Source organism: Diabrotica undecimpunctata, chromosome 2, assembly GCF_040954645.1.
Source record: "Diabrotica undecimpunctata isolate CICGRU chromosome 2, icDiaUnde3, whole genome shotgun sequence".
In the NCBI taxonomy this organism is placed as follows: Eukaryota; Metazoa; Arthropoda; class Insecta; order Coleoptera; family Chrysomelidae; genus Diabrotica; species Diabrotica undecimpunctata.
In genome coordinates, this window is record NC_092804.1 from 136373130 (window position 1) to 136398597 (window position 25468).

General features: G+C 32.4%; 2 protein-coding genes across 2 annotated transcripts; one reads left to right on the forward strand and one right to left on the reverse strand.

Annotated features, from left to right (window-relative positions):
* Nucleotides 1–25468, forward strand: LOC140434926 (uncharacterized). Its single transcript, XM_072523560.1, has 3 exons — nt 1–376; nt 11607–11669; nt 19251–25468. The coding sequence occupies exons 1-3, from the start codon at nt 300–302 to the stop codon at nt 21565–21567; spliced, it is 2457 nt and encodes an 818-aa protein (XP_072379661.1). The 5' UTR covers nt 1–299; the 3' UTR covers nt 21568–25468.
* LOC140433080 (uncharacterized) lies at nt 9132–10032 on the reverse strand. The gene is made up of 3 exons (XM_072521140.1): nt 9668–10032; nt 9485–9565; nt 9132–9431 (listed from the first exon to the last, which is right to left on the reverse strand). Exons 1-3 carry the CDS (start codon nt 9704–9706, stop codon nt 9132–9134), a joined length of 420 nt encoding a protein of 139 aa, XP_072377241.1. The 5' UTR covers nt 9707–10032.

The following is a 25468-nucleotide window of genomic DNA, read 5'->3' on the forward strand; positions in this document are numbered from 1 at the left end:
AAACAAACAAAAGCATTAAATCTCGGACCTCCTCCTGAGGTCTAAATTACACATTTAAATCACGTGTGCGTGTGTTATCACTGATTAATGTTGAAGAAAATTGCATTGAAATCGTTTAAGTAATTGGTTTGGTAATAGTTCCATGTTTGATTAGAAATCATAATTACTACCCCTTTGAGTATACAACTCAAAATACATTAAACTATTGCAGCTGCGGCATTAGTGAGCGGAAGTTTGTATCGAGTAGTAGCTGACAAAACAGATCAAATATTTTTTAAAATAATTATTGTCAAGTCAAAATGGATTTTTCTGTAAATGCTAGAATGGCTGAATATTACGAGAAGTTTATTGAATTACAAGAAAAATTAAGAAAAAGGTAAGGTTTTTAATACTTATATCGAAATTCAACCTGTGAAATTCCAATGTTTGTATTGTACTAATATATTGAATAATTCGTTCATATGTGTATAAATTTTACATGTTGGTGTTCTAGAAAAATGCATTTTCGATTTTTTTACCAATGCATTTTTATTTTTAAGTCATTCTTTTTATCTATCTGAATAAAATAATTATTTCATTACCCTTTATTCGATCAATTTGAAATTATTTTGAATAGTGGATAATAATGTTTTGTTTTCAAACAAAGAATTTCCAATTGTGGTAACTTAATAAAAAAAATGTGTGACAATTTGAAAGTTAATAATTATTTTAGCAGAATTAAAAATTACAACAATATACATACAAGTATTAGTAATAACTAATCCGACCTTGAATAGTAGAAAGATCAAAAATACAAAATTAGGGATAAAATCTGAAACTTGCGAAGTTAATAAAATCGCTGATCCCAATCACAACTGTCTAGTAAATGTAGTAAACTCGGTTCGCTAGTTTTTGCTACGTTAGTTAAACTTTGACGGACTGGAAATTACTATACAGATAAGCATACGTGCTCATATCTAATATTTAAACAGAAAAATATTCACATCAGTTTATTAACAAAATAAAACTGCATAAATTAAAACAAAATTTTATTTTTGAATTTTTATAATCATTTATAGATTAGTATTTACAAATGGAACGTTTCCAACAGTAGTTTATTTGAGCTATTAATAGTGGGCGGTATGAATTTTTGTGTTGTATGGTTCTGGTAATGAATCTGACAAAACATTCCTAACTGGACGAACGGACAAGTCAAGTGACCCTTATCCATAACACTATTTAATTTTGTATTAGAAAAAATCATAAGAAAAAGCGACAAACAGATGTGGAACATTACTAACCAAAAGCCACAGGTGTTTAGCATATGCAGATGATGTGGTGCTACTGGGAAGAGGAAAAAAAGGACCTGGAATAATTTGATAATAGGCTAATTGACACAGCAAAAGAATACAGTTTGCAAATAAATCAAAAACTAAATTCTGTAAGCCGTGTAGACATTTTTCTTTTCTTCTTAGACTAGGATTGCTGTTCATTAGTCTGTATTTAGTCCGATTCTTTGTCTAGTTTGGGGCCAGTTTACCACACCGATTTTTCTGGCATCCTTATACATACCATTCGTCCATCTCAACCTTGGTCTACCCCGTCGTCCAGTTGCCTTGAGTTTCGCCAATAGAGTACAATTTTAGGGAGCTTTTGCTCTGATCAGATGTCCTGTCCGCTGTAGGCGCCTTAAAAAAATTAGTCTGTATTTGCATTAGTATTTATTCTAGTGTATTTGTTAGAGTCTACTTCCAATATGTAACTGTCTCTATTTATATGTGATTTTTTGGATATATTGTGGCTGCTTGTAGTGTACCTATGCCCTTATTTTTTCTGTAGGCACCTTTAGTTTACATTAGTATTTACTGACAATTTTTCACATTTAAAAAAAAGTTTTTTTCTAGGACAATTTTTGCCGAGATAGCTTTTTCAACTTTAAAAATTCATAATTTGTTTATTTATCAATATTAACATTTGAAATTGCGTGAGCACATCGAAAAACCCTATTACTTAACAATGACATTTATACATATAGTAAAAATTGTGGAATATTTAGAAAAATAATGAGTTTTTTAGCGACCTTAAATAAAAACTTTGTGTGAAACGTAGTGGGGAAAATAGATTAAATGTTAAAAAGTTGAACGCAAGACTTCAAATCCACATCACCAGAAAAATTTGCAACATCTCCGTTAATACTGGACCAATTTCAATGTTTTTTTTTTTAATTTGGGGTAGCATAAAATATAATAACTGCATGAGAATTGGAAGTCCTTATCCCAATGGCTAATAGGCAACGTCATATGGATATTAGAACAATAAGGCAGGTGTGAATAAGCTACAACCAGATAAAATCTCACAGGCCAACTGAGAAAATGAAATAGCTGCAGCTATATCATTAATTATAGCAGAGTCGATTGAACATGACACATGCACATAAACATACATAATCACAAAATACACATATACGCATGCTACATGTTCATTTCGCAAATCCCCAGACACACCGCACCACAACTGGCTCATCATACGGTGAGCTTACTGTTGTTATGAGAAGTTTAGATGTTGCCTTAGAAATATATGGCCTTCTAGGCCATATATTTAGCCATTTAATTCAACAAAGCGATAGCAGCTTTTGCTAGAAAATTTAATCTTTTACACATTTCGCATAGTCCAGAGGGCAGGAAACGATATTATTATATCCAGTGGCGGCTGGTCAGGGTCGGTAGTGCCGACCCACACTTTTATAGATATTATAGATTTTTTGTAATATTTAATTTAATCAGTATTTAGATAATTAATTGTGGCAGGTAATCAGTTGATGTCATTTGTTTCTGTGAAATAAAAAAATATCTGTGAGATAATAAAGACTAAATTTTATTCATGGTTTTTAAAAGAATTCGTCCAATCTGAGCGTTAAGTGATCCCTGCGTAAGACACTTTTGAAATTAATGATCCGAAATCGAAGACATACATCCGCCTGTGTGAATTCCTAAAAAGACACGTTTCGGGGTTTCGGCATGCCGATCCCAAGCTTGACGACTTACTTGTAAAAATCAACGGAATATTAGTTGATGAGCAACCCAACATACATTTCTTACGCGGGATGAAATGTTATTTCCGGATGGATAAGTACTGTAGAAGTTAAGTAGTGAAGTGATATTGAGTGCACGAACTAGCTTTTCTTTCTGGGATTTATTTTTATTTTCTAAAGTAATACTGTGATACGTTACGTGTGCCGTAAATAGTTAAAGGTTAAAGGGTTTTTTGATATATTAGAAGTTTTTTTTTTAATTAAAGTGTAAACAAATTCAGGCAAATTTACCAAAAAAATGCAAGCTATGGAAGAAAGTGTAAGTATTGATAAATCTGATATTGTAAATTATATTTTGCAAAATGGGTTTTCATCTATTCCATACGAAGAACAAATTGTTATTAAAAATAAGGGGCATCCTTTACCTAAAATGTCCCGGCTTATAAATATTAGTGCGGAGGATAAGGGAAGTAATAGATCATTTTCAGATAATTGGTACAGCAAGTACCTATGGCTTACCGAGAGTGAAATAAAAATCAAACTTTTCTGTTGGCCTTGCATTTTATTTTCGACAAATAGGGCAAACATTAAAATCCGTGGTGTGAATCTGGTTACGATAATTTAAAGGAATTATTTAGGGCTTTACATAAACATGATATTTCAAAAGATCATACATACAGCCAGATTAAATTAGATTTATTTGGAAAACAAAATATCTATGTTTCATTAGATAATGCCCAACGTGAAAATGCTATTAAACATAACGAAATTGTAAAAAACAATCACGCAGTTTTACGTCGTTTAACTGATATTTTAATTTTTTTTTAAGTTGTCAGGAATTATTATTTAGGAGACACGATGAATCGGAGCATTCGTTAAATCAAGGTAATTATACAGAACTAATAAAAATGTTTAAGAAATACGATTTGGAATTTTCTAATTTACTGTCTGATTCGAAGACATTTAGCGGTGTATCTAAAACAATCCAGAATGAATTAATAGAATCAATTAGTTACATTTTGAGTAACGTTATTGAATCTAAAAATCAGAACCATTTGCTTTTCACTAGAAGTAGATGAAACTACCGACATATCATGTCATTCACAATTATCAATTGTTGTTCGATACGCGTTACGTGGTAATATTTATGAGAGGTTTTTAGGTTTTACAGACGTGAGTAAAAGCCATAAGGCAGAATATAATGTTTGGTGTTTTAAAGAACAGAACAAAATTTTTTGATATCAAAAATAAATTGGTAGGGCAAACTTATAACGGCGGTGCCGTGTTGTCTGGTGAATTGAATGGTCTCCAGGAAAAAGTTAAAACTATTGCACCGCAAGCTTTATTTACTCACTGTCATGTGCATAGAATGAATTTAGTTTTGCAGTATACATGTAAAAAAATTAAAGAATGTCATTTCTTTTTTGACAGTTTAAGCGGATTTGCTTCATTTTTCTTAAGTTCGCCTAAATGAACTAATGTTTTAGAACGGTTTGTTTCGAAAAAAATGCCAACAGTTTGTCAGACGCCATGAAATTTTAAATCTCGGTTAGTTTTTACTGTAGCAGATTTTCGTGAATAGCTTTTGAAAGTTTTTGATTTTATTATTGAATGCTACGATTTTTAAAGTGATGATATCTCGATCCGTGAAGCAATCGGTTTGAAAACTTTATTAAATTCCACAAGGAATTTAAGTTTCTGTAGTTGGCTGTATACCATATATCACAAAAAAATTTATTAAAAATCCTTTATAAAAGGTATATAATTTAAAAACCCAATCGGGCTATATCACAAAACGTTTTCGGAATCCATATTCCATCATCAGTGTCTAGGTATATGGCTCAATACATGTATACCTAGACACTGATGATGGAATATGGATTCCGAAAACGTTTTGTGATATAGCCCGATTGGGTTTTTAAATTATATACCTTTTATAAAGGATTTTTAATAAAAAATTTTTATTAAATGATTACTCTTTTAACATACTTTTAAATATTTTTAAGAAAGTGTTTACCCAAACCGATTTGATATTCAATGTTGTTCAAAATCAGTTAACTGACATTATTCATTCCAAAAATAGAATAACAAAACTGGTGCAAAATCTCAGAGATTTTCGTAATGATAGTAATTTCCAGTATATACGCAGTGACGTTTTGGACTCGCTTGGTATTTCCGAACCCCCACAAAAAGACAAAGGCATGACACAGAAACAGATCTCGAGAAACGAGTATATTTTGAAATTTTGGATACTATTATTATGCAAATACATACTCGTTTTTCGAATTTTGAAGATTTGCAAATTTTTACCTCTTTGACGATTCAAAATTTAAAAGTTACATCAATGAATTTCCAAGATATTTATTAGACAGGTTAAATAAAAATTATCCAAATATTTTCGGAAGGTGGGATAAGTTACAAGATATGTATAATTTTGTATACTGCAATTCATTACAACAAACTCTTACCGAAATTAATAAATTATTATCATTAATTCTCTCATTACCATCAACGTCTGCTTCAAATAAACGAGATTTCTATTGTCTCAAAAGAATCAAAACGTATTGTCGAAACACCATGAAACAAGAGAGAATGTCAAGCTTGTCTCAAATGTCAATAGAAAAAAAAACTATTAAAATCTCTCCAAAACTCTAATAAATTTTAGGATGACGTTTTAACCCATTTTGCTACTTCCAAACAACGTAGACTGGAGTTGATTTACAAACATGTTTAGGTTGTAAATTTATAACAAAAAAACAAAAAAAAACAAAAAAAAAACAAAAAAAAACAAAAAAAAACAAAAAAAAAAACCAAAAATTTCCTATGATGATTGAAGTCTTTATTACACGGTATACCTATCTGAGAAGACAAAAAATACCTTGCCGGCCTTATCTCTAAAGCCACGAGCCGCCACAGATTATATCGTTTTCGTTCATAGACGCCAAAGCAGGTGGCGCCTCTGTACACTTACCACTGAAGTGGTGAAGATTTAGAAGACATTCGTTGTACTGTCCGAGTTTGAATTTGTATCAGCCCAAGTGTCTGATGAGGCTGGGATAGGCCGAAATGATTCATAATACTTTATGGATACCGATTCGAGCACGGGAAGTTTAATGAATTTGTCCTCCTAGGCCATATATATATATATATATATATATATATATATATATATATATATATATATATATATATATATATATATATAGTAAACTCTTAAATATTGGGGAAATCTGCAAGAAAGACTCTAATGAGTATCAATTGTTTCGCCGAACGTTTTCGCCAAAGAGAATTAATTTGGCTTCTTCAGGGCTGAAAGAGAATAAATTATAATTAGCTACCATATATTATCTATTAAAACATTATTGATCTTACCGTAACTTAGAATTGTAGAGTTAGAATATTAAAAAACTTTGCTAGTAACATAGTGGTGTTTTTTTGTTACTATGTGCAAAAAAAGTTTTTTTAAGGTTTGAAATGTATGGTAGCTTTGAACTTAACATGCAAAGGTTTACCCAAGGTTAATCGAAAAACCTCTGCGTGTTAAGTTCAAAGCTACCATACATTTCAAACCTTAAAAAACTTTTTTTGCACATAGTAACAAAAAAACACCACTATGTTACTAGCAAAGTTTTTTAATATTCTAACTCTACAATTCTAAGTTACGATAAGATCAATAATGTTTTAATAGATAATATATGGTAGCTAATTATAATTTATTCTCTTTCAGCCCTGAAGCCAAATTAATTCTCTTTGGCGAAAACGTTCGGCGAAACAATTGATACTCATTAGAGTCTTTCTTGCAGATTTCCCCAATATTTAAGAGTTTACTATTTAACTTATCTGCAAAGATTAAATTTCTTTTCTATATATATATATATATATATATATATATATATATATAAATATATATATATATATATAAATATATATATATATATATATATATATATATATATATATAATATATATATATATATATATATATATATATATATATATATACGCACCAGTGGATAGCTCCTCCTTATATAGGAAATTTACATATAATAGGTCCTCCACTGTGGTAGGTCCTCCGTATACGGAGGACTTATCGCAATCATTATAAATGAAGTCTAAACGTCATTCTAAACCATTGAGCAAAATTTCAGATGGATGAGTTATTGCATGTTTTTGTACGTTTGAATACTTTAGTTCAATATGATCGCCGCATTAATTGTTGTGTCGCCAGCGTCGGCGTATATTTCGTTATGTATATTCAAATTATAGTTTACCGACCTTAGTTCTTCCTATTTTTATATTACGGTGGTTTAGTCCTCCTCTGGAATAATGATTCGAAAACTACTTAATAGTCTTCCAATCTTTCTTTAATATTTAAAGTAATATAATATATATTTTTTAAACGAATATACATTATATTGTAAACAAATCTGATTATATTTAAGGGCTATATATTATTGATAATCATTTGTAAATTTTTAACAAGAGCTAACGAAAAAAAAACATGTATCTATGGTCGTTATAAATATTTAATTTTAATCATTATTTATATTTAAAAACAAATAATAAAAATATGAACAAAACTGAATATATAAACACAAATAAAAATACTTAACGAAAACTCAGAATATATTGCAAAAACTGAATTTCTAAAAAAACTTGGACATTTAACACTTTTTATATTCATTTTGAACGAAGACCTTTATTTTGAGCCAATTTTTATTTTTTAATATATCAGGATTTTTTAAAATCAGATCTTTACATTCCGATTTTTTGGGGGGCCTCTTTTGTTTAATGTGGGTTTTAAAATACATTTTGACTACTTTCTTCTGATTTTCTGTCCACGGAACTAAAACCCTTTTTTATTTTTTGCCTTCATATCAATTATTCCCTTTTTTCATTATTACAACTTTTTGGACCTTTTGATTCAATAACATCATTGGTTTCATTTTTTTGTTCCCCAAATACCTCGTTATTATGTCCATCATCATCTTCCATAATGTCTTCTTCCAAATTTATCTCTATTTCTTCTAAACTTTTTCCCTTGAATTGACCTGCTTTACCTTTCTTCATTAACAGGAGCAACTTAGAGATATTTACAGTTTGATAAATGTCATCGGGGAGTCTATATGAAGATCGATGAATTCCTAATGTGTGCCCCATAAATGAAGCCAGTTACTCCATGTCTTTTTCCGACATGGTAAACAACTGGGTTAGCGTTGCTAGATGTTTTCTCAGCCTTGTACATGTAAGAGCACTAGGATTTTTAGCTCCGCATAATTTAGCATATTTTGACATTACTTCATACCCTCGAATTGGTTTATCAAATTTTGGATTAACAAAAAGGTAAATACTAGGTGTTTTTAAAAGTAAATCTCTACATTTTGTAATCATTTCTAAGTGTTCTTGTACATCCTTACTTACTAGGAGGGGTACACCACGTCCCCTTTTACCTTTTATTACTATTCTTCTAAAACTTTTCATTAAAATTCTTTCGGTTTCTGAAATTGTTTCAGAAAATTCTTCATAACATTGATTATCTTTAGCGCTAATGTAACTCTGTATGGTCATTCTTTCTAATTCACCAGGGCGCCTTCTATTTAATAAGATTAGACGGCAATATATAGTTTCTAACAGAAACATGTAAGGACTAATATCATTATTATTTTTCTGTAATTTATTACAAGATTCATTTGCCCTTCGCACGAGATAGTTTTTCAATAGCTTAAGGTCACTTGCTAGTGGTATTAACGTCACTTTGTTCCATTTTTTCATGTCTAAATCATTTGCAGCTTGACTGGAAATATCATATTTCCAATTTCCTTCTATTATTTGTATTAAAGATTTTAAGTCAGCTTTAGCGCTGGCACTTTTAACTGTAAACTCAGACTTTTTCGCATTAAGCATAAGTGCTATATCACAACACTGTTTTAATGTAGTGCCAATATTTTTAGCAAATGATGGAGCTTTAAAAGTTTTGCTCTCGTTATCATATTTTGAAACTATTTTAGTAGCAAAAACTAAAGAATCGTAATATTCTGGTTTCAATGAGTCAAAAAGCGTTTTGATTGAGGAACTATTTTTTCTTAGTTCGATAACAATTTTAGGTAATTCCCTCATTTTTCTAACTCGCTTTTCTAACTGGTTTTAAATTTGCAGAACCTAACAAATAGTTTCCCTTTTTTCTCAAAGCAAATAACAATTGCTTTCTCGTTTTACTTCTTGGAGGGTAAACCAAAATTTTTTTAACTTCTAATTTGCTTTGATGATTTCGTAGTATATGTCTAGGAAAATTTAATACAACTGATTCACAAAAGTAACAAAAAACAGATTTTTTTAAAGACTTCGTATTTATATTGCAAGTTTCTTCCACATGTTGATGGATATTTAGGCTGACAGAAGACGAAGGTGAATTAGATTGTTCCTAAAAAGTATGTGCTTTGAATTATATTGCTAAAATATTTGAAATAAACTTACCTCAATATTTAACTCATCTTTGTTAACTTGTTTTGGACAAAAGTGGGAATTATTTATTTCTGGAGAACCTGAAGACTTTTCCTAAAAACCCAATTAAAAAAATATTATATTTTTCCGTTATCCATTTCAATATTACAGAGTACACAACACATTTTATTCTTTTAAAAGTTTTATTGCACTTACTGAAGAATCATCGAAGGGAACATAATTGGAATCTAACATTTTATCAGAAGCTGGTGATGGAGTTTCTAAGTCTGGAGAATCTGTGTTATCTTTATCACTTTCTTCAGGTGTGAAGATACTGTCAGGTGAACAATAAAATTGAGTGGAACTTAAGGATATTTCCTAAAATTATTTTTCATAGTAAAAAGTGACTGAAGTAGGGAAATACAGTATGCGGTAAAATAAACAGTACTGAAATAAATATTGAAATGTATATGAATATCTATATATTTAGTATACATGATATAGCCTTACCAACATTATTCACGACGACGTTTCCGATAAAATAGATGTTAAAGATGCCCTCTGGCACTAAAAAAATCTAATTGGAGTTTGTTATTCCGGAATGTACAGATACATGTACGTATCATGTGGTGTTAGTTAGGTTAGGCATGATAATTGCGATGGGTATGGAAAATCACTGAACAGTATTCGAAGAGACTCACTGACCGTGTGACAGATTGCCCGTCCTGCTAAAACTATTGTTGATTTTAAGCTTTTTGGACCGATTTCGCGACCTTTTCCGTATGATCGAAAATAGTACTCCACGATAAAAAAAATTTCTGCAAAACTGAGAACCATCCTGAAGCACCTAAAATTATCATGTCATTCACATAAGTTATAACGTCGTTCAGAAATCACTTAATACGTTTCGGCGCATGACACATACTAATCTGAGGCATACGCATTTTAGTACTGTTTATTTTGCCGCATACCGTTCATATTTGAGAATAAAATGCTCTTAAATGTTAAACTTACGGAAGAAATGTCAGATGCATTCAGATATATTTGTAAAGTGTACAAAAATATCTGATGTGTAATGTGGAAAAGACAGAAAATATATTATTTTGCATAATTATCTAGTAGTTTTGTTCAATCCAACTACCTATTAAATTGAAACAATATTAAATTGTATTTATTACCCGTTCTGTAACAAAATAAAAATTATATAAGTACATACCTAGAGTTTCCAGTGCACTACACGTGTAATATGAATAAAGAATATTTTATCACTACAAAACAAAACGTTAGAAATCGTTAGGCTTACAGATTTTTTCGCGCCAAATATACTCTAATTTGGTTTACGTATCCACCGTCGTTTAGTCTCTGATTTATATTTGGAGGAGTAAACCACTGTAATGTAGTTTTGACGTATATTTTGAATAGCAGAAAGAATTATTTTGTTAATTTAATATACATTGGAGGAGGTATGTATAGTAATTTTAGATGGAAGACCAATTGGTTTTAATTTGGTAATTGTATAAAAAATTATAATGTTTTTATTTTCGATACATTATAAGAATTGCAAAAAATTTAATATACACGAATAATATTTTAAAGATATTCACTCCTTCTAGAAGACGACTTATAACCGCATTTTGAAAAGAGGAGCTATAGTCGGGTCGTGTAAATATATATATATATATATATATAAATATATATATATATATATATATATATATATATATATATATATATATATAAATATATATATATATATATATAAATATATATATATATATATATATATATATATATATATATATATATATATTGGTCTGGGCAGGATAGCAGGATAACAACATTGATACACACATAAACCAAATAAATAAATAAATAAAATAAGTTTGAAGTAAAACATTTATTACAAATTAAAGAATTCCAATACTCCAAATAAGACGCAAACATGTGGTATCTCTTACAACAAATAAAAAAATCAGGAAAATAATAAAAAAGTCTTCTACTCTTTTTCTGATGACATCTTATTTTCTGATCCATGGTGTCCGGTTTAAAACGTCCCATAACTTGTCGTTCCCAGGTCCCATTTTGCTAAAACTATTTTTTCGCCTTGTATATCTAAATATTTTACAGTGTAAATAAAAATATCTTTTATTTTTAGCGAAGAGGAAAGACTGAAATTGGAAATGAAGTTCAACGAGATGGTACAAAAGTCTCGAGAAGAGTAAGTATATCTTAAAATATTAAATTGTTGTTGCATATATTTTATTATCAAGATAAGTTACACGAATTTATTGTGAATTCGCTTAATCCGTGCTATGTGTACATGTTTCGTGTACAACCAGAATTAGTTTCGTTAAACTTGTGGTAGGACTGGCAGGTAACTGAGCGGATAGTATCTCCATGCAACGTAATATACAGTTTGATTCCAGTGCTATTATTGTTAATATAGTTAATAAGCAAAAATGGAAAGAAAAACACCTACTGTATTTGTTAACAAAACAAAAAATCAAAAACATTAATGATATACGATATGAAATTTAAATCAGGGCTTCGTTAACATCTGTCACTGCCTTTATTGTTACAGTGACTAATGACAGCGGTCACTTACGAAATCCTGGTTCCGCTTTAGCTCGTATCTTTGTATTGTAGTTGAAATGTAAGTATTTTAATATCCGAAGAATCTTTGAAAATTTTTTCATTAGCAGACCGATATAATCGTTGTGTTGGAAGCTAGTGGAACCCCAGTATGATGAGTATGCCCAAGAAAGCTTTGAATTCTTCCATACTAATATTAAACTGAATACCATTTTGATATGCGTATAAGTTAGACTCTTCTAGTACCTTTTTCTAAAAAAAACTGCAATCATTGTAAAGAATATCGCCATTGGCTTTGCCACATCTACAGGTGTGTAGTGCCAAACGCATATTTATATTCAAAGAATCAAATTTAATGTTTGTTTCTTGTTTCAAAAAACGATGAATTTCGTCTTCACTATCTTCTTCCGTATCACTTTCTACTTCTTAATTTTTTTAATATGAGGTTCATATTCAGGATCGTGAATCGAATCATTACTGTCAAAGTCCAGTATATATTTACAGAATTACTTCTTGTTGATGTTGCATTTATATCAAAATGTCGGAAATCCTCACAATCACTATCCGTATCAAGTCTGAATTTACTGTTCGCTCGTCATCTGTTTCAAAGATACTATTGAAGTTCTCTGTATTCATATTTTCGTGGTCTTTAATTGAGTATGCTTTTTTGGACATCGTACAAAAAGAATTGTTAATCATAAACAATAAGGTAATCGTGAACAACTAGGTATACTACAACTTTTATTAAAAACTTTCACTAAATTACTATAAACCAACGCAGAAAAAAGGCCTGCTATTCGAGAGCGGAAAGGAAAAATTTATATTTTTTATGTAAAACCCCTGTAGAACAATCGCTAAGGAAACTACAATTTTTTTCATTAAAAAAAAAAGAAAAAAAATTTTTTTTCTTTCACAGAAAAAAAAAAAATAGTAATCAAGTGCTTACAACTTAAGTTACATGAAAAATATGTTTTGATTTATTTTATCACAGGAAGTAAAGCCTGCTTTTAATATATTTTGTTACTTACTTCTTTTGATCTTCTTCTAAATGTGCCTATCTTCTAGAGATGTTGGCGACGACATTGACCCATCTTATTCTATTCACGGCAGCTCGAAATAGATCAGTTGACGTTAGACCAGTGCACTTCCTAAGATTGGCCAGCCAGGATATACGTCTACGTCCAGGGCCTCTCTTACCCTCAATCTTGCTTTGTGGAATCCACTGTAGAAGTCGGTATTTATCATTACGCATGATGTGGCCGAAGTAAGCCAATTTTCTGTTTTTTTATGGTAATACTTATTATAAATAAGTAAATTACTTCTTTTGATATTATTATAAATAATACCATGTTTTTTATCTTCCAAACAATTGTTCTCTCTTCAGTGGTCATTATCCGACTGAATACACATACCTCAACTTGCCATAAACATAAAAATGTTTACGTAGTTTTGACACTAAACTTTTAGGGATACGCTCAGTGATAATTAGGATCATTTTCAGGCGACTAATGTACTTGGGATCTGAACCCCAGAAGGTGGGTGGTTAAGTAAGTCGCCACTAAACACTTGGGGAAACGTTAGAAAACAATGGGTACGTTTCGACCTCAACTGCTGGACGGTGAACTAAGCGGTAGCGTTCAGACAAGCGCAAGCTGCGGGAAGTCAGTCGCTGTTAAATTTAGGTATTTACATGTTAAAATTACGTACTTTTTTTCCGCTGGATAAGCTCAGAAATTGCTTGGGCATGCGTTGTTCGCAATAATGAGTTTTAATTTTATAACAGTTTTTAATTAAAAATTTCGATTGATTTAAAAAATAGATTTATAATGAAATGATGAAAGTACAGATTGGTTCTTCTTCTTCTTTTTTCTATGTAGACATGGCTCTGTCTGTTTTTCATTATGCCTCCAGCAAGTTGTCGTTCCATCGTTTTCGTGGTCTTCCTACTGATCATCTTCCTATTGGGGAACCGTCTCTTGTCGTCTTTGCTACTCTATTTGTTATCATTTAGCTTATATGATCGTTCCATTCTACTCTTCTATTTATTACCCAGCCCTTGATGTTCTCCACCTTACACCTATGTCGTATATCTATGTCGTTTTACCATTAATTTTTCTAGGTCTTTTTTCTTTTTCTAAGTCTTACATTTTTCCATTTTTCTTTTCATCTCTGCTGTTTCTAACATACTTTTCGTCATCTCTGCGCCAGGTCGTGTTTCTGCCGCATATGTCCTTATTGGTTTGATGACAGTTTTGTAAATTCTGTCTTTCATTTCTTTCATTCAGGGAACCTGCGGGTCTGTTTACTCTATTCACTTGACCTTCCACTTCTGTTTCGAGCTTTCCGTAGCTGAAATTTAAACTCCATCACTTGTTCTATTATCTGACCTTCCACCTCTAATTTACATCTTAGTAAATTTGCTGTTATTACCATGCATTTTGCCTTTTTTGGAGAAATTAACATGTTAAATTTTTTGGTGTTTATATTGAATTGATGCAGCATACGTTGTAAATCATCTTCACATTGAGAGAGTAGTATTGCGTCGTCTGCATAGCAGATTATTTTAAGTTGTTTTTCTCCCATTTGGTATCATTGCTAAGTTCTTACTTTTTTTAATATTTCATTCATAATCAGGTTGAACAATAGAGGACGCAGGCAATCTTCCTGTCTTATCCCATTGCCAGCTTCAATAGGGTCAGTTAGTTCTTCTTCTACTTTTACTTTTATTGTGTTGTTTTAGAATATATTTTCGATCGTTTTGATTATTCCTAAAGGTATCTCTCTTGTGTACACCTAAAACCTTGGTATTCTTCTGCTAGTGTTATAATTTCATTCAGTTTATTTGTTATCACTACTACTACTACTATCGGTTTACAGCGTTCTCCGACGCCTTCCGACTCCTAACCGCCATTCTTCTCTATTTAACCATAGGCCTGGAGGGATTTCTCTTTCCTCTAGTTTTTTTTCAATTCCCTCTCTCCAGCTTCTTCTCGGCCTTTCTCTTTTTCTTTTTTCTTGTGGTGTACACGTCAAAATATGTTTCGGAGTCCTGTCATCTGGCATTCTCTGTACGTGGCCGTACCATATTAACTGTTTTGTTTTTATGTCATCAACTATTGTATGCTTGACTCCCATCATTTCTCGTATTCTCTCATTTGGTATCCGATCTCTTCTTGATTTGCCTGCTGCTCTTCTCCAGAAGTCCATTTCTGTTGCTAGTAACAGTTTCTCTGTTCTTTGTTTCATTGGCCAAACTTCACTGCCATATGTGATTACAATTTTAAGTATGGTGTTGTATATGAGTTGTTTGTTCGCTTTAGATATTGTTTGGTCCCACAGAATGCCGTTCATCATGGATATGGCTTTTCTACCCTGTATGTTTCTGTCTTTTATAGCAGCATTGAGTGTTCCATCGAGTGTTATCACTTTGGTCGTTAATATTAGTGCTGTGTTTAATAAATTAATCCCTCTATTAGTTTCCTGGTTCCATTTGTCTCCCTTTTTGAAGAGAGGTATTAGGATGATTGATCTCCATTCTTGAGGAATTCGGTTTTGTTGTATTATTTTAATTATTTTAATTAATAATACTAATTTATAGTATTTAGTAGTAAGTATTGAGGTTAGATTTGTCGAAACGTCAAATATGAAATAAAATGTCGAGACAAATACGTTCATAAGTTTTTGTCCGCTGGATCTAAGCAGCTGGTTATAACCACTAAGCGGCTTTGTGTCTATGTCAGCTGCTGAGGTCGTCTGAACGCACCCATTGTGAGCGTTATAGGTTTATAGACTCATTTAACTTAACAACGGTTTTAATAAATGTTAATCGAGGTACTATTCTAAAATTTGAATCGATGTAGCAATTAATATTTAAAGCAGAATAATGTAACATAGAAGAAAAAAGTAGATGAGCCACATAGTAGTTTATTCTGGAAGATTTTAATTAAGAAAGGGGCCAAAAATTGTGCGATTTCACATTTTGTAGATAAGGTATTGAAGCCTGGGACGAACTTGCACGATATAAGCCACTCACTGCAGCTCCCCAGAGAGTTCGAGAATATTTTTGAGCGCCTATGTAAACCAGATTTTGAGGAACGAGCTACTTTTATATTTTGCAATTCGTGTTCCTGGTGCTCTGGTGCCTGTTGGACTTAAATATCTTGTTATTCGGGCTAGTTACTCAATATTCATTCGTGTAATGTACTAGTTCCATTCTTGTCTGTTGTTCCCATTGTACAATATCTGATATTTTACAGAGATCTCTTATTTGATATTTTGTATTTTTTTGCATTTCTACGTATTGTTTTTCTTTCTGCAGTATCTGCTATCTTTTCTATCGTATATATCATTGTTGCTCTTACGCATAATTTATAATATACACGTATCATTTAATCTCATATTCTTATTCTTACAGATAGCATCCCTTAGACATCCTCATATTTAAGCTTAATTTGCTCTCTTTAAGGTTCTCGTAGCTGGATACTTCTACTGCCAGATATTCGGATCTCGAGACTTGTTAGATTATTCCGTCGTTATTTTCATGTTGTATGTCTCGCCGCTGTTCTGAATATTCCTACCATTTGCTGTAGTTCGTCTACGATATCTAAGATTGCGTCGTTTGTTTAACAAAGGATTATTTTAAAAAATACTGGTTTCCATTATGTATAGTCAGTTGTGCTTTATAAAGTTCGTTCATCGCCAAAACTATTATAGGACGTTATAGAACGTCGAGATCATGCTCAGTAAATAAATTTGAAACTCATTTCTTTGCGGCGCATGATCAGCACGTACTAAAATATTATATAGATATTTAATCATCGCCCATGGCGATAATGGAGCATACCTATGTTCTAATTCAGTGGTTCTCAACCGGGGGGGCGTGAGGGTACAATATACAAATATTTCTTTATTTAAACGTGATTTAAATCGTTTTACTCAAACACACAACCTGAGTTAAACACGACTGTCTTGTCGTGTAAGTATTTATGTAAATATCACAGGAGAGCAAAGTATATTTACCAACACTGTATTGCAAGCACTCTTGGCTCCAGTTCAGTGACTCCGTCTCACGCATGAGTCTCGGTCGACAGCGTCTGTATGCTATTGGTAGCAATCAGTGTAATCGTTATTTAATAAGAGAGTGACACTTCCAAAGAAAAGATTGTATTCAGACGATTATATCAAGTATAGTTTTACCTTTATGGAGAAAAACGGCGGTCATTTACCTCAGTGTGTTAACTGCCATGCTGTTCTTAGTAATGATGCAATGCGCCCCGTACGTTTGGAACGGCATCCAGTTACAAACTATTCTTCTTTGAAAGATAAAGGCCCAGAATTTTTTATTGCCAAAAAAAAATCAGCCTAAAACGTATGAAACTTGACTCTACTGCAAATTTTCGTGTTGAAAATGAGAAAGCTGTGTAAGCTTCATACAAAATAGCACTTTTGATAGTTAAAGACAAGAAACCACATACTATTGGTAAGTCACTAATTAAACCTTGTTTACTTACTGCTTGTAGTACCGTACTTAGTGAAGACAGTTGTAAGAAAGTAGAAAACATTTCTCTATCAAACGACACAGTAAAATGTAGAATTGATGACATGATGACATGGCTCTGGATTTGAAAAGTCAACTATTGCAAAAATTAAAAGGTTCACCGTTTTTTTCTTTGCAGTGTGACGAAACAACTGATATTTCAAAGCATGCACAGTTATTGTTTTACTGTCGATTTATTGACAGAAAACGGTTCCTGGAGGAAATATTGTTTTCAACATCTCTTGAAACAACAACTAAAGCCATTGATATATTTTCTGCTCTTGAAGATTTTTTAGTAATCAATGAACTTCCATGGGAGAAAGTAATTGGCATATGTACTGATGGGGCCCAAGCCGTGACAGAATGTCGATCTGGATTTATGAAATTGGCAAACAAGAAGAACCCTAGGATAATTTATTCTCACTGCATTATTTACAGACAAGCTTTAGCTAGTCAGACTTTACCTGAACCTCTCAACGTCACATTAAACTTAGCAATTAAAATAGTTAGCCACATCAAATCCAGCGCATTAAACACTAGAATAGTGATCAGGAAACCCTCCTGTTTCACACAGAAGTCCGGTGTTTATCCAAAGGAAATATGCCTGCAAGATTATTCAATTTAAAGTCAGAAGTTGAAATTTTGTTAATGACTTCAAAACAAGAACCTCTTAAACACTTATGATGCAATTAAGGGGTTTGTAGAAAAAATATCGCTTTGGCAACGCCGCCTTCACAGTTCCAAGTCAAACTTTTCCTCTTTTCCTAAACTGAACGACTTCCTTGATGATATTCAAACCCTTCCACTACATCTAGTTTCGGATTTGAAAGACGTCATATCACGGCATTTGGAAGAACTGAAAAATCAAATTCGAAAGTACTTTCCAGATGTTATCTCGGAAAACTGGGAATTTAAGTTGACAAGAGATCCTTTTCATATCGAAGTTGACATTCTTCCAGTTAACCTTCAAGAGCAGGCAATTGACCTAAAATGTATTTCACAAGCAAAAGCAGATTTTGCAAACATGGACTTGGAAGAATTTTGGTTAACTTACTTTCCTGTTTATACAGGAGTGGCTTTAGTATCTGCGAAGTTATTAGTCCAGTTTTCATCCACATATCTTTGCGAATATGGGTTTTCTGCATTGGCGTATATAAAATCAAAATACCGTTCAAGGCTGGTCGTTGAAAGTGACTTAAGGTGTGCTCTGACACAGTTTCAACCGAATATCGAAAACCTTGTCAAGAACAGACAATGCCAACCCTTTCATTGAAAGTGCAAAAACAGTCATATAAGACTTTCAACTTTATATGCGTATTTGATTTTTTGATTATTCTTGTTCTCAAATAAATAAACAATGTTAAGTTTAATGAGACATCAAATAAACTTTCGTATTTAAAAATATCTGGATTTTTATTTTGCATCCCAGCTTTTGCTAACGTAGAGTTAGCATCGTCAGTTTCATAATTTCACTGTTCTAACTTGAACTAACTAGTTATTGACTGGAGGGGAGGCGTGAGCTATCTTCAGTGTTCAAAGAGGACGCCAGTGCTAAAAGGTTGAGAACCGCTGTTCTAATTCTAGTGAACTAATAATAAATAATAAGTCTAAATATTGATTATTTTTTAATACAAAAATAGACAAATATTTTAAAAATGATAATTGTTTTAGGGAACAAGTTTACTACAGAAGACTACGATCACAGTACAAGAAATTTTTAGAAGAAGACCGTAAGCGACAAGAACGAAATGAAAAAATAGTAAGAACATTGGAACGAATAGAAACTCGCATCGATATGCTGACATCGAAAACGGAACGCATTAAACATTTGAGAAAACATTACCACAATTATTTGCAAAGGGTTTCCGGTCAACAAGTTCCAAAAGTTGTTATAAATACTCCACAATATAGTACAATACCAAAAGACACAACTACATATAATGAAGGTGTTTTCCCTACTAATAATAATTGCGAGGGTGAGCAGAAACTTAACGACGAAAAAATGGAAATTCTTGATAGATATTTACAAAGTATTTCATCACAAAAATGTAAGGATCTTCTAGAAAAACGAAAAATGGAAAATGCTGAACTTGATAAATTGGAAGTATTAAAACACAAATTAGAATACGGTTTTGATTCCAATAAAGCTCAATCCATAGCAGAGGATATTATGAATTCAATATACAGTAGACATTATAACAAAGAACCGAACCAAGACGACCGGCTACCTAGTAGAAAAGCAAATGTGAAATTTTCTTGTGATGTAGATGATGATAACAAATCAGATTTTAGTGACCTGACTCAAAGTAAAGATGGTACCGAATGTATAACACAGCATACTAAACCCGATACAGTACAGAACAATATAGATAAGGACGCCAACAAGAAAGAAAAGCGTGTATTTGTGGAGAATGAGCAGGAAATACAGCTTAAACCAATATCTAAAGAAAATAAAGTCTTTCAAAATGACACACAACAGGAAAATAATCTACAGGAAAATTATAGTCAAGTTAAAAATAATACCACACTTAACGAAATTGAAGATGTCCAACAAAAACCTGAGTATATTTCGAACAATTTATCCATTACTAATGAAACTGACGAGTTTGTTGAAGTTAAAAAAATTGACAGCAGCATTATCAACAATCAACACGAAAATAACAATGATAATGATGAAGAAAAAATATATGGTGAAGATCATTTAGAAAATAAAAAGACTGTTTTTGAACAAAGTCTTGCTGATAATCAATCAGGTAACGAAGACAATGTGTCTTCTGTTGACATATCTAAAGATATCTCACCAAACGAGCTTCCAGCTCAGGAATATGTAGAACAAAACCCTGACTTATCTGAAAGTACACAATCTGCTCAGCAACAACAGGAAACCAATTCAAATCCTTTAGAAACTCAGGCTACAGGTGAATGTAACTACGACCCTCAACCACATTATAATGAGGATGGCCAACCCCTGCCATATGAATCAAATGAGCAAGAAATTCAATATGATCAAAATGGTCAACCTCTTCAGTATGATGAAAACGGCCAGATTGCTCAATACGATCCAAATGGAGTATCTTACGATCAAAATGGACAGCCTATTCAATATGATGAAAACGGACAACCCATTCCATACAATGAGAACAGTCAAGTTTTACGTTATGACGAACAAAATCAACCAATACAATATGACCATCAAGGCCAGCCAGTACAGTATGACCAACATGGTCAACCAGTGCAATATGACCAACAAGGTCAGCCAATACTGTATGACCAACAAGGTCATCCAATACAATATGACCAACAAGGTCAACAAATACAATATGACCAACAAATTGAACCAATAGAGTATAACGAAAACAATCAACCAGTTCAATACGACGAAAATGGACAACCAATCCAATACGATTCCACGGGACAACCAATTCAATACGATCAAAACGGACAACCGATTCAATACGATCCTAATATTCAGCCTGTACAATACGATGAAAACGGTCAACCAATACAAAGCACTCAATTGGATGAAAACGGACAACCAATTTACTTTGACCAGTCGGGTCAGCAAATCGCCTATGACGAAAATGGTCAAATCATTCAGTATGACGAAAACGGTCAGCCTCTCCAGTACGATGAAAACGGACAGCCAATTTATCAGTATCCTCAGTATGACGAAACGGGCCAACCACTTCAGCAATATGATGACAATGGGCAGCCTCTTCAGTACGACGAACAAGGACAATATGATGAAAACGGCCAAGCAGTATCCAATTATACTGCCGAAACTCCCATAGAGCAAAATAACGAAGACAAAACCTTCGGGGAGGTGGTACTACCCGAAAATGTGGACAATACATTACAAGACCAAGATGCTGCAACTGTTAATCAGACTAGTAAAAGTAAAGTTTTAGAAATGCTCGATACTGATACGGAGAGCTTGCAACAAAATGTTAGTAAAGTATCTGATAGTGATTTCAGCATCAGTCAGTAATTTATTAGGATGTTACTTACGGTTTAAGGGAGTCGGCATTTTACTCTTTTTCTAAGAACTTAAATTTCATCTCTATAAGATTCGAGTAACCTTAGTCAGCATGTACATAGATTTAGGTAGCATATACTTATAGTCCATTCCCTGCTAGTATTTTACTAATTTGTCATTGATTACAGTAGGTACATTTTTCTATTTTAGTTTATTCATTCAGAAACTCCACATGGTGTATGCCTTCAGGTTGAGCGTATCATCTTCTATTTAGAATACTTCAGGTTTCTTAAGATTCAGCATTTATCCTGTTATATACAAAATATGTGCATGCTACAATTAGATTTAGTGTTTTCAGATTCTTGGTAAATTTGATTATAGTATCTGTTTAAATCCATCATACCTTGTGTATCAAAATGTATTGCTTGTGTTACAGCAGCTACTTAATTTTTGTAACATTGAAATTCATCGCGGTTTTTTCTGTTAATTCTTGATCAATTCTTGACCCACGAGAAGCTAGGGAAGCATCACAAGATCTTTCGACTCTTAGCGAAACAAGTAGTGTAGACTTAAACAGCCGGTATTATAATGATACATTGTTTTCCGGCTTCATAGACCGGAATAATGGTCTGGAATGATTTCTTACGTCAGGTAGACAATTACGACCGTTGTCAAACCACTTTTGATAATGTATACTACAATATATAATACTAAACTGTTTCATGTAAACCCGGAAATCCATGTATAATTACTTTTTTGGCTTCTTTTAACATACCCCTAAATCCCACATAAAATGATGTTTCACTTGGCATGTAAGTTAAGCTTGTTTCATTGTTATTATCTTGTCAAGTTATTGTTAAGTTCCATAAGGAAAGAGTTTATTTCCTGTAGTCGGCAGTATACCATTTATCACAAAAATTTTTACTAAAAAATCCTTTATAAAAGATATATTTGCTTAAAAAGAACCCTTACGGGCAATCACAGAATGTTTTCGGAATAATTATTCCATTTTCAGTGCTGCTATTAGTTGCTACCTAAAGTCCTTTTAGAGACTATGCTCCTGGCCAGTAAATCTTGAAATTTTAACATCCTACATAATTATCAGCAACCCTGTAATCTAATACCATTTAAATAAACATTTAAAGGTTTTTCGCCCATTTATTGGCTTCAAACGTGTATACCTAATAGCAGCACTGAAGATGGAATATTTATTCCGAAACCGTTCTGCTTTTAACCCGTAAGGATCCTTTTTAAATAAATATATTTTTGACGTGACAACGTCTTAAATTAGGTTGTGGCTCGGAGTCATTCATGAAAAAGTGTAACGCCCGCTCACGTCTGTTACGATGAGTCACCGAACGAGAGAGAGGCCCGCCGGACCGGCGAATGCCTTGCGTCTCTCTCCCACTCAAACATGATCGGTCCGCTGCGCGCGCAGCATTAGAGAATTAGGCGCGTTGAATCGGTGCGTGCTTGTGTCTCTGTCTTTCTCGAGCGTTCTTGGCGTTCAAGACACATTACAGCAGAAACACTTCCTTTCATTTCATATTTCTCCTATCATCGTCCTATCCTCAACAAAATCACTCAAATAGAAATTAGTTAAGTTTAAGTTTACATGTACAATGTTTTAGTAAACAAAATATATTTCTATAGTTAAAATTTGTGCAATTCTTATTTTCATTCAATTCCTTGTTCCTATTGTGCAATTTAATAATATTCATATCAATAAATATTCTACCGAGAAAAAGACGTTGTCACGTAAAATCTTCGCCCGTAAAACCGACTTTACAGGCAACCGATTTTTTATATAGGATTTTTTAGTAAAAATTTTATTGTCAAGTTTTTTCCGAGAAGTCTAGTTTTTATGGGCTAAACGTTTTATGGATTATTATCGGAGATTGACACTGAGATTTGACTGGACCAACTAATTTTCGACGTTATTTTTATCCTCAATGTATAATCAACATATCAGCTCACTTTTTTTTTCATTATTGGCTTGAGAATATGTGCCTATTACCATATTAAATCTACGTAAACTACAATTATTTCTACTTCCCTGTTAGGCTTTTGCTTGTTACACTTTCGGATGCGTTCTTATTGCATATACAGGTTATCACACCATCTGTTTCTTGGCCTTTTTGTACTTGTTCAGTGATTTGGTGGTAAATCTCGTGCTATTTTTACTAGTCTATGCTCTTTCATTCTAGTTATGGTGTTGTTTCCACTCCTTTTTTGTGTATTTTATCCAATCATTTATATTTTGTATTTTACAACTTTATCTAAGATCTCTATTATCCAGTCTGTCCCAGAGTGTTCTTCCTGTGATATGTCTGATCTTATTTGCTTGGTATCGGGTCTTGTATCTGGGTCATAGGCGATAACCGGCCTTACTACTACCTTGTAAATATTGGCATTTATCTCTATTCGTAGTTATTTACTGTGACATTGTATATTTAGACATCCCGCTATTCTGTTGACTACTTATCTGTGGGGCAATTTTCTCTTTTAATCTCCATAGCTGTGCATCAGTAATCCTAAGTAGTTAAACTTAGAGATTTACTTTGTTATCCACTTCTAATTTACATTTTATTTGATTTTGGAAAGTTACCATAGATTTTGTTTTGTTTGTTGATATTGATTTACCATATTACATTTTCTTGCTGTTAGATTAAATGTATAGAGCATAGAACCTCTTCAGACCATCCCCACTTTCTGTAATTTTGACGTTGACATTTTCAAACAGAATTGCCGTATTCTCAGGAGAGTATCCTAGACGTATATATTAACATAGACTGAGCAGTCTGTGGAACTAAGTGACGACACCATCTTTTTTTCGTTGTTCGTTGTGTCTCTGTCTTACATCAAGTAAGTATTGCAGTATCTCTTTTTGGTGGGTAGAGAGAGAGTGAGAAGTTTCATTGCGCTAGAAAGAGACAGATCATACAAACGCAAGAGATCTTGTCGTTAGGACGTGCGGCCGGTGTGCCGGTATATATGATGAAAAATTGCAACGACAAAAAAGAAGATGAATTATAATGAAGAATTTGTGTATTAAATTTAAATACAAAACCAACTTGTACTTGACTAATTATTCATAATGAATAATCTCTTAAAAGTGTAATGATGTTTGTTAATATATTTTATGTAATAAATTTAAGAATAAAATAATATATTATTATAAAACAAAAAATAGTAAGTATTACAATCATAGATGTAGTAATAATAATCTATAACTATTGAAGAGGAGGACAATAAGTGAAGCTGTTTTTTTAAAGTTTAGTCCGCGTGTTGTCCGCTAGGGAGGCAAAAAATGTAAACATTGTTTGAAATTTCACTTCACTTCCTGCGATAATTATATGGAATTTTGTGTGATTGATTTTCAGTAAAATAATCTCCCGGTCGAAAAATTATCATTTTTGCTTATACTAGTATATTTTAAATCATAATAATATTACTTCCTCTCCTGTTGCCAACTAAATAACACTGAAAATGAGGAAAATGTCTTCCAAATAGAGTGGAGAAGACGGAAAAGAATATTCTTTGAAGATAATGAAATAGAAACTGGCATAGATCTGCTTCCGGAAGAATTCAACATTGGGTTGGTAGGTAAAAAATCTAAATTAAAGGATTGTTTCCTTTTTATATGTGTGGATTTATTATTAGGAACATCGTTCCCAAACTGAAGTGTTAAAATAGTATTCAATATTATTTAAACCACAATCCGATCATTCATATGCTTCTGTTGAAGAATTTAGCAGGTTCGTAAATTAAAAAAAATTATGGTGGATTAATGATTACCACAAAAGACACTTTCCAGATTGTGGAAAACACAGAAAAAGGCTTGTTCTTGACAGCTGGTGACTTCAAAAATGTTTCATGTGAAAATGCTATGATAGTCAATGGCATTGTTCTG

Excerpts from the sequence above, each read along its gene's own strand:
- LOC140434926 (XM_072523560.1), top strand. The coding sequence starts at position 300 with ATGGATTTTTCTGTAAATGCTAGAATGGCTGAATATTACGAGAAGTTT. Across the intron at positions 377-11,606 it reads CAAGAAAAATTAAGAAAAAG|CGAAGAGGAAAGACTGAAAT; the intron begins GTAAGGTTTTTA and ends TTTTATTTTTAG. Across the intron at positions 11,670-19,250 it reads GTACAAAAGTCTCGAGAAGA|GGAACAAGTTTACTACAGAA; the intron begins GTAAGTATATCT and ends TAATTGTTTTAG.
- LOC140433080 (XM_072521140.1), bottom strand. The coding sequence starts at position 9,706 with ATGTTAGATTCCAATTATGTTCCCTTCGATGATTCTTCA. Across the intron at positions 9,566-9,667 it reads TTCCCTTCGATGATTCTTCA|GAAAAGTCTTCAGGTTCTCC; the intron begins GTAAGTGCAATA and ends TTGGGTTTTTAG. Across the intron at positions 9,432-9,484 it reads AAGATGAGTTAAATATTGAG|GAACAATCTAATTCACCTTC; the intron begins GTAAGTTTATTT and ends CATACTTTTTAG.